The sequence below is a fragment of the Euprymna scolopes genome, chromosome 17, assembly GCF_053919585.1.
Source record: "Euprymna scolopes isolate OS-2025 chromosome 17, ASM5391958v1, whole genome shotgun sequence".
NCBI classification, from domain to species: Eukaryota; Metazoa; Mollusca; class Cephalopoda; order Sepiida; family Sepiolidae; genus Euprymna; species Euprymna scolopes.
The window spans coordinates 67,768,414-67,780,676 of NC_136498.1; the positions used below are offsets into that span (position 1 = coordinate 67,768,414).

General features: G+C 31.1%; 1 protein-coding gene across 1 annotated transcript in view; it reads right to left on the reverse strand.

The window, feature by feature from the left end:
* LOC145296768 (RB1-inducible coiled-coil protein 1-like) overlaps nucleotides 1-12,263 on the reverse strand; it is a 285,724-nt gene that overhangs the window by 57,502 nt on the left and 215,959 nt on the right. The window contains exon 16 of the mRNA XM_080142822.1: nucleotides 10,402-12,205. Coding sequence (XP_079998948.1) covers nucleotides 10,402-12,205 — 1,804 coding nt within the window. The remainder of the gene's footprint in view (nucleotides 1-10,401; nucleotides 12,206-12,263) is intronic.

The window sequence follows — 12,263 nt, forward strand, 5'->3', positions numbered from 1 at the left end:
ATTCATCCTAATCATTTCTTCCCGTGTTTTCCTTGACCATCTTCTGCCAAATGACCAGCTACTTCAACTGCTCTGCATCTATTAAGTCAAGCACTCTCATCCATACCATCAAAGTTTCTTGTTCTGAACACATCTCACTGTATTGTCCAGATTTAACTTTCCACTGAAGTCATCAGATCTAAAATTGTTTTTAAATCACATTACACATCCATCATATCATTCTCATATCGATGCACTCCATGCAATCATTTTTTTTTTTTATCTAAAATTTGTGTCATTACTTATTAAATAGAATAAAGGAAGAAATAAAACCTTTATACAATTCTGTGAAATATCAACAAATGTAGGATAAATGCACTTAAATTGGCAGCCAGCCCTAACCCTAACCCCCACCACATGCAAAAGTAAAAAAATCTAATTTATATTTCAATCATCTTCAAACTAACAATATCATTGCAACCTCCCTGGTCAGGATTTCTGTGTCGACTTGAAAAGATATTCTAACTTTACAAAGCTTCCAAGCTTTGTAATCTCCCACACTTAAACCATCAACTCCCCATACAAAAAAATTAAATTATATGGTATTTCTGGACGAATACTTAACATAATCAAATCCTTCCTAGACAAGAGAAAATCCAGGTTGTCCTCTATGGTCATATGTCTGAACAACATGATATTAAGGCAGTGTGCCCTAAAGGTCAATTCACCTTTATCATTCCTGATATTCACAAACGACCTCCCTGATGAAATTGCCAGAGATGGGTATATTTGTTCATAACACATTCATGAGGGAAAAACGAATGTCAACATAAAAGCTATTATATGAAACACGATTCCAAATGAAACGATACAAAAGAGAAACCAATTATATATTAGGCTGATGCATAATTTTTAAATAAAACCTGAAATTTAGAATGTTATTTTATTTTAAAAAAAAATAAATAAATAAATAAAAGAAAATGAATACTCCTGATTAATTTTCTTTTTAAAGCAGTATTTAAAGCTCAAAACATTTAATTTAATTTTTTGACATTCAAATTTCTGATTTTTTTATTTTTTAGAAATCATTATCGATCACGAACTGCTTATAAATGTTTTCCATTCTCACCTTCAGGGTGCTATCTCTTTGTAAAGGTGGTCACTTAGTTTCTACTATGGGTATAATAAGATGAATTTTGCCATTAAAATAAAGAGAAGAGAGTAAATTAATGCAAGTAACAAAGAAAATTTATAACTTTTGTTTTAATAAAACAAATATACTAACTAGTGGTTAACTAGTAAATATACTAACTAGTGGTTAACTAGTAAATATATGCTCCTTATTTATCGTCACATGTTTTTGCTATCATGAGAGGACGGCATCATGAAGAACAAACATCTACTACACGGACCTCCAAAAAAGGAAATAATGACTGAGAGAAAGTTATGAACAAACACTAGATACCCCCCCCCCCACAAAAAAAAAAGGGTGTAAAGGTGTTAGGGCCTGGAAGGATGATATGACGAACGAACATATATTATACTGACCCCTCCTAAAACAAAAAAGAGGTAATGACTAAGAGGTGGATATCATGACGGCTCACAGTATCTCTTCACTCCCTCCACAAAAAAAAGCGGTGTTAATGCCTGGGAGAATGATATAACAGAACAGATACTACACTATCTACTCACGCAAACAAAAAGGTAATCCTAGGAGAATAGTATCCCGAGAAACGAACCATCACTCCTAAAAAGAGGAGGTAACACCTAATAGGAATGTGTCATGACGAATTAAAATATACTATCACGCAAAAGAGGAGTTAAAGCTTAGGAAGATTCACCTCCTGGGAGGATGGTATGACAAAAGTACGGATATCACTAGACCTTCCACAAAGGAGGAGGTAATACTTGGAAGAAACTAATGCCTGTGAATATGGTATCTTAATAAAAGTACATCCTCCTCATCCCACAAAAAAAATAAGAAAAAAAAGGGAATCTCCAGGAAGACCGTTTCATAACAGAACATATACTATATTACCCATCCCCATCCCTTATTGGAGCATATAATACCTAAGAGGATTCCCTCAATCTTAAAAAGGAGGTAATTCCTGGGAGGATGATCTCATGACGACAGAACTGATACTACACTACTCATTCCCATAATTTATTTTTATTTTAAGATATATAGTAAGAAAAAACATTTTTTTTCATGATCCTTTGACTATTTGGATAGGATGAAAGTGTAGTACGTGACGTTTTACTAATGCCATATGTTAGATTGGAAGTTTCCATGCAAATTGCTAATAATGGAATTCTAAGAAAGTTTTTGAAACGTTCTTCATATTTAATTGTTTTAATTAATCTTAATAATAATATTATCAGCAAAACTATTGTGTATGAAAAAAATAAATGTGATAAATTACAAATGCATAAAGATGAAATGGAGTTGAATTTTACAACCATATGTGTGGAGGTTAGCCCTCCACCCTTCCCCCTAAAAAGAAAATTTTTTCTAAGACAACTTCAATCAGTTTGGCCAAAGAATTTTCAAAATCAGAGAAAAATGCAAGAGAACATACATGTGAATGCGAGACAGGAAGTCATTTTTTGTAGAAACAAAAATCATCTAACACCTCTACCACCATCATGAACCATTTAAAGTCGTAGAATTTATCGCAAAATTAACATTTTCAGAAAGAACTTATTAGAGGAATAAAGCAGACAAGGCAAGATGGGAAGAAGCAAAAAGAAAAAAATAACAAGCCGAGCATGCAGGGTCCCCCTCCACGAGTGAGAAATTTACTTTCACCTCGACTAATGTTTGTGCAAAATTTCAAAAACATCCAATGTGTGGTTATTAAAAATGCAAACAAACGAACAGGAGTGAATTACGAGATCCAATTCCTTTTTTGTTGGGGGACCAAAAAGGGAAAAGAGAAAGATAAAATAGTGAAAAAAAATAAAAAACACATAGGCTTTTAGCAATTTGGCAGAAATACAGTTTTTAAATGAAGAAAAAAGTAGACCAAGAAAGACTTGGACGCAATTGCACATAGAAACTTAACAGAATTTTATGAAATTACTTTGTACTACCATAGCAAACGTACAACGCACATCTGATACAGAAGAAACATGTTAAACGAAAAAGATTCAAATAAAAACAAAAACTAATACTTTCATGTGTACTTATCAAAGTTATTTATCAACAAGAAAAATTTTCACGCGATATCTTGTCTGATAGTTTGTTTTTTTAATAGAAAGATTTCTTTGTTATCCTTAAAAAAAATGGAGTCACTCATTTGGATACTGACCAAGAAAAATATTGCTTAACTGTAAATAAGCAAAAATTTGTTTTAATTGTCATCTTCAGAACAATAAAATATGGTGAGAATTTTATAAAAATTAAATAAAATTTTAAACAATCTTTGGCATTTTAAGTTAAAGGAGAGAGAAATCTAAATGCAGGGAAGGGGAGGGGGTAATTTTGTATTCGCCTAATAAATGAATCATATATATATATATATATATATATATATATATATATATGTGTGTGTGTGTGTGTCAAACATAACCATGGAATATATTACTTTAAATAGAGGCATAGTTTAACAAAGTAATAAAAAACTTAACATTTTAGATTAAAAAAAAAAACTGATTAAATTTTTTTTTAAATTATTCCTATAATTTGCCATGAAATAAAATTATTTAGTTGGTTAATGATTTGCAAAAAACCCTTAAAACGTTTTACTTTTTAAAAATGTGAAAATAAAATTATTTTTTTTAGACGTATCATTAAGTTCGTTTTAACAAGACACTTCTATTCAAAAGTACAATAATGCTCCTATTTACTTGCCTCCCCACGAGGGTAGAGTTAGACACAAGGTCGGTTTTTAATGTGGGGAAAATCCAGCTTCCCAAAAAGGGTCACTCTGGATAGGAACAAAAAATAAAAATTGTCTCAATCATGAAAGATTTTCCTCCACCAACCAAAGACAGAAAAGGTGAAGTGAAGCATAAAAACACACACATATTATATATAAGAGAAAGAAAATTAAAACTAAATATTAGTTTAAAGTTTACCATTGCGTATATCAGGTAAACACTACATCCCTTTGTTTTCATTAATATATATATATATATATATATATATATATATATAACTTTGTCAATTATAATCATGGAATATTATTACTTTAGATAGAAGTATAGTTCAAAGTAATAAAAAATTTTTAATTTTTAGATAAAAAAAAACAAAAAACTGATTAATTTTTTTTTAATTATATGATTTTGGCCTGAATAAGTACAATAATATATATATATATATATATATATATATATATATATTACTTAGCTTTTTCTAACAAGAAAATTGACATTTAATTGAAGGTGGAGGAAAATTGCAATTCTTCACATCAAAATATTAAGTGAAAAAAAAATAAAACGCCAAGCTAAGCATACATAAACACAACAAATAAACAAATTCGATGCATTTAAATTAGAAAATAAATAGTTCATATTTTTTCAATAAAATATACCGGGTGATATATTTAATTACATATTTCCCACATACGTGGCATTTGAAATAAGTTATCTTTAAGTTATCTTGAAGTTTCAGCTTGCCATTGAAACAACATTATCTTAAGCAAACTAGTTTAGTTCAATTAGTTATTAAAAAAACAATACCATAATAATTAGTTTTTATTACAACTAATTTAGTTAAGATAATGTTTCAATGGAATAGCAAGAAGTTTAATGGAAGTTTTTTTTCACTCTAAATTTTTCAATTTAAATTTCATTAATTTTACTTAAAAATAAAATTTTCAAATTATTCAGACATGATGTTGGTTTAGCATATTTAAATAATTGAATATAAATAAATATTCACACACAAAGAAAAAAGTGGTTCAAATCAAAAGAATAATTCTTTCCATTTAATACTCCTTCTATAAAGATTAATCGGTACTTATATAGTTTAATCAAGATATTAAAAAATGAAAATTTACATTGAAAAGTTATATTGTATATACGTGTTATGGAATGAAGTTCTCCCCCCAGAAAAAAAATTTCACTTAATTTGGTCAAGTAGTTTTTTTTTTACAGAGGAAAATCAAACTTTAATGAGATTGATCATGTCACAGCCATTTTGTTTATTTCACAGACGAGGGGGGGGGGCCAAGAGACATAATTCCAATAACCGCTTAAAGTTTGTCAAAATTTGACGAGATTATTTTGAAACATGGACAGAAAAACTACCTAAAAAAAATTTTTTTTTTTTTTTTTTTCACTTATCTTACAGAGTTTCTCTGTCCTTTTTTTAATCCCTTTTCATTTAAAGGCATCTCTTCTCCTGGTGCGCAAAAGAGGCAAAAATGGCGGGATATGAGCGATCTTATTTAAATTTGATTTTTCTCTGTAAAACAAAACTACTTGATCAAATTAAGTAAAAAAAAAAATTTCCAGAGAACTTCATTCCATAACGTGTACATACAATATAATTTTTTTTTTTTTTTTTTTTCAATATTTTCATTTTTTTTTGTTTAATGTGTTTATTAAACTGTACAAGTACCGATCATTCTTGTTTTTTGCTAAGGGAAGATAACTCCACTAATCTTGAATGAAAAAAAAATGTTTTAATGTTAAGAAACCTAACTATATAAATAAAACAATAAATGTACGTATGCATGTCTGTGTACGTAAATATTTAACTACTAAACTATTAATCACGACACTGAAATTAACAGGAAATAGTCATTGTACATAAAGGATGGTTTATAACGAATAAAATGGATTTATGAATAACACGTTCAGAAGTTGGCAAGTTAAAATGCAAAATGTTCATTTCAACTTGCCAACATTTTTATTAGTTTGCCTATGCATATATAACTAATCATAGTTAAAAATGGTTTTATTTTATAATTTTATTAGTCAGGTTAGCTCAAATGGTAGCGAATGCAGCTGGAGAGCTAAATGTTTTGGTTTCAATTCTAGCTGATGGCACCCAAGTTATTTTTATTTACTTTGGAAATCAGTACTATATTATATATATATGGTGGAGTTTAGAGTTGGGGTTAGAGTTAGGGCACACCCCCGGCTAGTCTACAATAAAAACAGTTGATTTCAAAGCTTAAATAGAATGGATGTTTTTTTTATCTTAAAAATAGAAATAAAAGTCAAATGTTTAAACCTTTTTTTTTTTTCATACATTCTTCAAAGATATTTGTTTAATTTGATCGTTTTTTGAAACTAAGAAAATTTATGGATGTTTTTTTACATCAGAATATATTTCTATCATTTTATGAATATTAATTACCTTTGGTGACCCCAGATGGAATCAAAAGAAAATTTTAATGATGTCTTTAGGTTCTGTGAAAAATTTAACACTAAAACTAATTTTTAGGTCCTAATTGCTAACACATCAATTTCTATAACAAACATTATATATGATTTTCTTAAGAGTACAAAGATGCAACATCAATTACAAAGGGAAGACTTTTTTTAATATTCATTTTGCTTCTAATGTAAATGCTTTGTTCTCTATGAACTCGCTAATGGTGTCCTCTTGAAAAGATGTTCTCTCCTCCCCACTATAATAATAATAATAATGTAATTTATCAATTTAAGTGTAGTTACTGCACCGACTACATGGGTGAAACAATGTTGAGATTATTGGATAGCAGAGTTCAACATCACATAACTAGCAAAATCAGAAATGAGAGCTACCGACCAATGGATGTTCTAAGTAATATAAATAACCGGGCCTTTTTTATAACAGCCCATTTACTTAAACTCGTAATATACAACAACTAAACTCCAATCTATCATTCCTTGTTGCCAAACTTTCATAAACACTCGACTAGCTACAACCACTATATCCATTCAGAGTCATGCACATTGAAAACATCATTTCAAGATCTTGGAGATTCTTCGGGTTTGTTTAAAGAGGCCTTATCTTTGTTAGGTTTAAACATGATTAACCTCCAAGATATTTCACTATTGTACATATAACGCAGGTTTATTTTTAATATTAAGTATAGTTTAACTCATTCTTTTTTTTTTTTTTTCCTTTTTTCGTTTCTCTTTAATAAAAAATAAATCCCTCGATTCAGTTCTCATATGCATTTAGGCAGCAGTTGTCCACTGAAACACTAGAAACAATGTGTAGATTATGTCCCTTTGATATTTAAAATAATTTTTTTTTTTCAACTTGAGTGTCACCACTTATCAAGGCCCAAAGGCCACTCGAGGATAATGGTTAAAGAATGTAAGGTGGTAGTGTAGTAATTGTAAATGGCGTAGATTGGGTAGAATTTGATTATGGGGACGGCTCAACAAGAATTTTTTACATTGGATTTTGAAGGCTACCATGTTGTATTCAACTGGGAAGCAGGCTAGCAGAACAGTGTTCCACAGGAGGGCAGTTCTTGGATAGAAGCTTTGTTCATGAAATCTGTGTTTAGATTTAGGTACAGTTAGAGAGTGGGGAAAATCGTATATAGTGGTTGTAGCTAGTCGAGTGTTTATGAAAGTTTGGCAACAGGGAATGATAGATTGGAGTTTAGTTGAATTGTGATTAAGTTGACAATCATTTTGCTTCTGACCTTTACATTTTCTTGTGTGTGATATTTTGTTTTAGGAATAAGTATCCAGAGATTTACAATTGTAATACAAATAGTTGCAACAACAGAGAAAGTCAAATTTAATTCAGACTTTTACCAAAATATTAAAAAGAAAAAAAATGAAAAAAAATGTTTGTTTGGTTTGAAGTACCAAAACATTATCACAATAAAATCAGATTGTTAAATATATTCTTTAGGGGGGGGGGGAAGCTGCTTATGTTAAACCAGCTTCTTTTTGACTTCCAATTTCTGTTTAGCAAAAGTCCTGCCGAGTCTTACCAGTGTATACACATGAAAATTTAATTCTGATTAATACTAACAAAAATTCCAGTTTAATTTTAAAATTTTACATAATAAAAAGTACTCTACATAAAAATAATTTTCAATTTCGAATGTCTTTTTATTTTTTTTTAACATTTTGTAATAAAAATATCTTAGTTTTTACATTGAAGTTTTTGTTTTAAGTTTACAAGAAAACTTTTTTTTTATTTCAAATTAAATATTTTATCACAAAATATTTAGAAATGTATTTTTTAAATTAAAAAAAAAATTATTACAAAATATCACAGAACATTAAAATGTAAAAAAATTTTTATGTAAACTTTTAAAATATATTTCCAAAATAAAGATAAGTTTTTTTAAAATGACACTGGAATTACATAAGTATTAGTCAGAAGAGACTTTTCCTCTGTATACATTAGCATGACTTCTAAACAAAAAGCAGAAGTCAAAGAAAGAAAAAAATTTTTTAACATAATTCTAAATCCTTAGGTTTGTTCATTGAAGTTTAACATTAATCAGTCTTGAAATTTTCCGGTGAAACTTGAGATGAATGAAACTTTCTTGGATACTTATTCCTAAAAAGGACCTTTTGTGTTTATGATACTTTTAATCAATAATCTCATGTAAAAAAAAAAAAAACAAAAAAAAACATACCACTGAATATATAAAATGAATATATGGTCAAATTCTCAAATATTTAATCAGAAAGACCCCAACAATGTATTTGTAAATTTATTTTCTTTTTGCTCTTACTTTTGAATTCAATTTATTCTTAAAATGATTTATATTAAAACAATTTTTCCACCTGATCTTTCTGCCTCGTCATGTTAAGATTATACCAGCTTTGACCACGAACACTATTCAGTAAGGCAACTTGCTGGATTATTACTCTAACGCTGTAGTCAAAACTACTCATCCTCTATGCGGGATGCATATTTCAATTAAAATTCTTAATATTTTAATTAAAGAATTTTAATTGAAATATACATTATGAATTTTAAAAGATTTGGACAGCATTAACCTTTTACCGTCAAATTGTACTTTCAAGTTGCGTTTCAAAAAAAAAAGAAAAAAAAAAGTTTTCTTACTCTTATGACTTGTCAGTCCAACTGATCTCCCAAGTACAGGTCTATGCACGGTTCAATAAGTGAATGAATGAGGGGTTTGTTTATGCTCGTGCATCAGTTGTACGCTAACTTCCATCACATGTAGGTTTCATGATTTAAAAATTTATTTTTGCATAAAGAGAATTCTGGTGGTGAAGGGTTAATATTAGTGTTAAAAATTATTGCAAAACTATACTTTTTAATAAAATTCAAAAAAAAAAAAAAAAAAAACTTAATAATTCTTAAAAATCTTCAGTAGAACTTAAAACAATTCTATTAGCAAATGTTCTACATTCATGTCGTTTTCCTTGCTTTAAAATCATAGAAATTTCACCTTTGGCTGGGAAACAAGTTTCAGGTAAGGACAAACCTCGGCTCAATAAAAATATGCCTGATATTGAAATCCCAGTTTCTTGAGTGTGCTCCTTGACAATGTCTACCAGAGAAATACTCAACATTAAGCAAAGATAATATTCTATAAGACTAGATGAATATATTGTGATTTTTCTACTTTTTTTCTTATTCGAATGTTAATATTGAAAGGTGTATTGGGGTGTATGTCTTAAAAAAAATTTTTTTAAATGTATTCATATCAACATAAAAAACAAAAATATAAAAACTTCTAGTTTAAGATGAATATCATGGAAAGCAAAAGAAATTTTTTTTTTTTCTAATGAGATTAAGCAAAAAAATAAAATGATAAAAATACTTTGGTTCTTGCCCAGAATTAATCCTATATTAAAAAAGAATGTCTTTTTTTTTTTAATCTGTATTATGTACCCGTAATGAAACGAAGATAACATTCCTACAATCATGTCAATTGATCAAGTAGTTTTATTTTTAAATAACAAAATCAAATTTTATAATAGAAGAGGGGATGTTTTCTTGTGTCATTTTGAAAACAATCTTTTTAAAACAACAAAAAACAAAGGGAGATAACTCGATTCAAACGTGAGATTTATGTTGTAATGCCTACAAATTATGAATAAATGATTTTCTTTATAGAAATAAAACTACTTGATCAGTTTTGAAATCTGATGTTTACATTGTGTCACAGGTACGTACATCATACGGATTTTTATTTTTATTTTTTTTTTTTTTTAAAGAATTCTTGACAAGAACCAATACTTCTAATGAGATTTTGTAAAACAATTTTTTTTTTTTAAGTACTTTGTAATGGACTATTTTCAGAAAAACAAAAATTGAAATTAAAACTAAAAAAGGGTTGGGAATGGATTCCTGAAAGGAGATTTTTAGCTTGCGTTTTTTTGGGTTTTTATGTTTGTTTTTTTTTTTCTTCAAGAAAAAAGGAGGGGAGGGGACCACAACCACACAATGCAAATCGTCTAATGGGATCTCAACCAGACATGTGCAACAAACGAAAGAAGAACAACAAGGAAAACAGAAAAGAACCTCACCCTTTTCTCAGCCGCTATTTCATTCTTGCAGTTTTGCTTAATATCCCTGAGAATTTGCTCATGTACAGCCAGACCAATCACAGACTCTTCGGTCTGAGATTCGCCTTCCCGGCATGCTTCCAAACAAGCCTCAACCTGCTTACATGCAGTCAGCTCAGCTTTAGTCTGTTCTAACTCTGCCTCATATTTCTTCAGCTGAGCGGTAGAGTCGTCAAGCTGCTTGTTAAGCTTCCCAAGCTCAGCATTGTGGATGACAGTCAATTCTAAGCGTAGATCGTTCAGTGCGCATTCTTTGGCTTCATCACACTTTTGCCACAAGCCATCATACTTTCCTTGCAAGTGAATAAAATCCGCTTTCAACGAGTCCATGATGGCATTATGCTCTTCTGTAAGCTGCGCTTTTGTCTCCGAGATGGCAGTGTTCTTCTCGGTAATAAATGTCATTTTTAGATTCTCAATTAGCTCAGTCTTCTCCCGTTCGTATTTTTGGGTATACGATTCTGACATACAGGCGATTTCTTGAGTCAGACTATCTACCTGACTCATCAGACAGGACATACGCCCGCACTTTTCAGAGAGTTTCATCTCTTTCTCATCTAGGAGTTCTTGAAATTCGGCCCTTTGTTTATCCAATTCGACCTCCCGTTCCAGCAAGTATTTCTTATTCAACTCATTGCAGTTCTCATTCTCTACATTTAGCTCGGCTACTTTCTGTATCAGTGTCTCACATTCTTCGCGACTTTGCTTGTACGATTCTTCCAGCCTGGCTTTTTCCTGACTCAAACAGTCAATCCGTTGCTCAGCCTGGCTCACTTTTTCAGTCAATGCGTGCATAGCCAATTCGTGCTCTTTTTGGAAAGACAAAAAGTTTTCTGTGCGTTCTTTTTCTTTGTTAGCATCAAACATACGAATTGCTTCCAAGAGATTCTCCTGCACCATGTCAGCATGAGTCAAAAACTCATTTTGGTTTTGTCGTACCAGTTCATGAAGGGTGTAGAGTTGCTCCCGGAATTCAGGCACGCTACGTTCGGCAACGTCCTTAATGGCTTTAAGTTTATCCGCAGTCAGCAAAGACCTAGCGCGGCAAGCCTGTAATTCGACAGAGAGTTTCTCCGACAGTTCGCATTTCTCTTGAAGCAACTTATGCAGTTCCTCTTTAGGGATGCTCTTTTGTGACGGGGCCTCTATGGATGAGGGCATAGACTCGTCAAAATAAAAATCAGCTGTTGTAAATTCCTGAGACGTTTCAACTTCAGGAGAAGTATCAGAAGCTAGGTGTCCCTTGGCCATTTGCTTCCGACTCGACAAACTTTCACTACTCTGTTCAACGCTTCGGTTAGCGGCATCCATCTCGGATGACAATTTGCATGCATCAATTGGCCTGTGTGTCACTTGCCCAGCAAGTTTTGGAGGAGACTCTGATTTGGTCAGCATAGAGTCCTTCACCGCTCCAAGAGGGAGCTCACCACTGTCTTTGGTTGCAGTCTGAGTGTAACTATCAGTTGTAAAAGAACTTGTTTGCTGATGGCTACCACTCATACAAGCCTGCTGATCCGAATCAGAGTCAACACGGGCCATTGAACATATGTATGGCAAAGCATCTACGTCAGTTGCTGATTCACCGAGAGGAGCAGAAGACTGTTCAGTTTCAACATCAGAGTCCTGTGCGGCAGCTGTTGTCGGTTGCAGCTTCAAAAACAGTCTTTCTTCCAACATTTCCGGGTATTTTGTGCGAAGCTCCTGAAAAACCTTCTCGCTGACATTGGTACACAGGTGCTTGTAGATTTTCTTTTGTGGGGGCATTCTATAATAGAAACAAGATAAAGCCATTAGACAAATATGGCAAGATCAAACAAACAAGC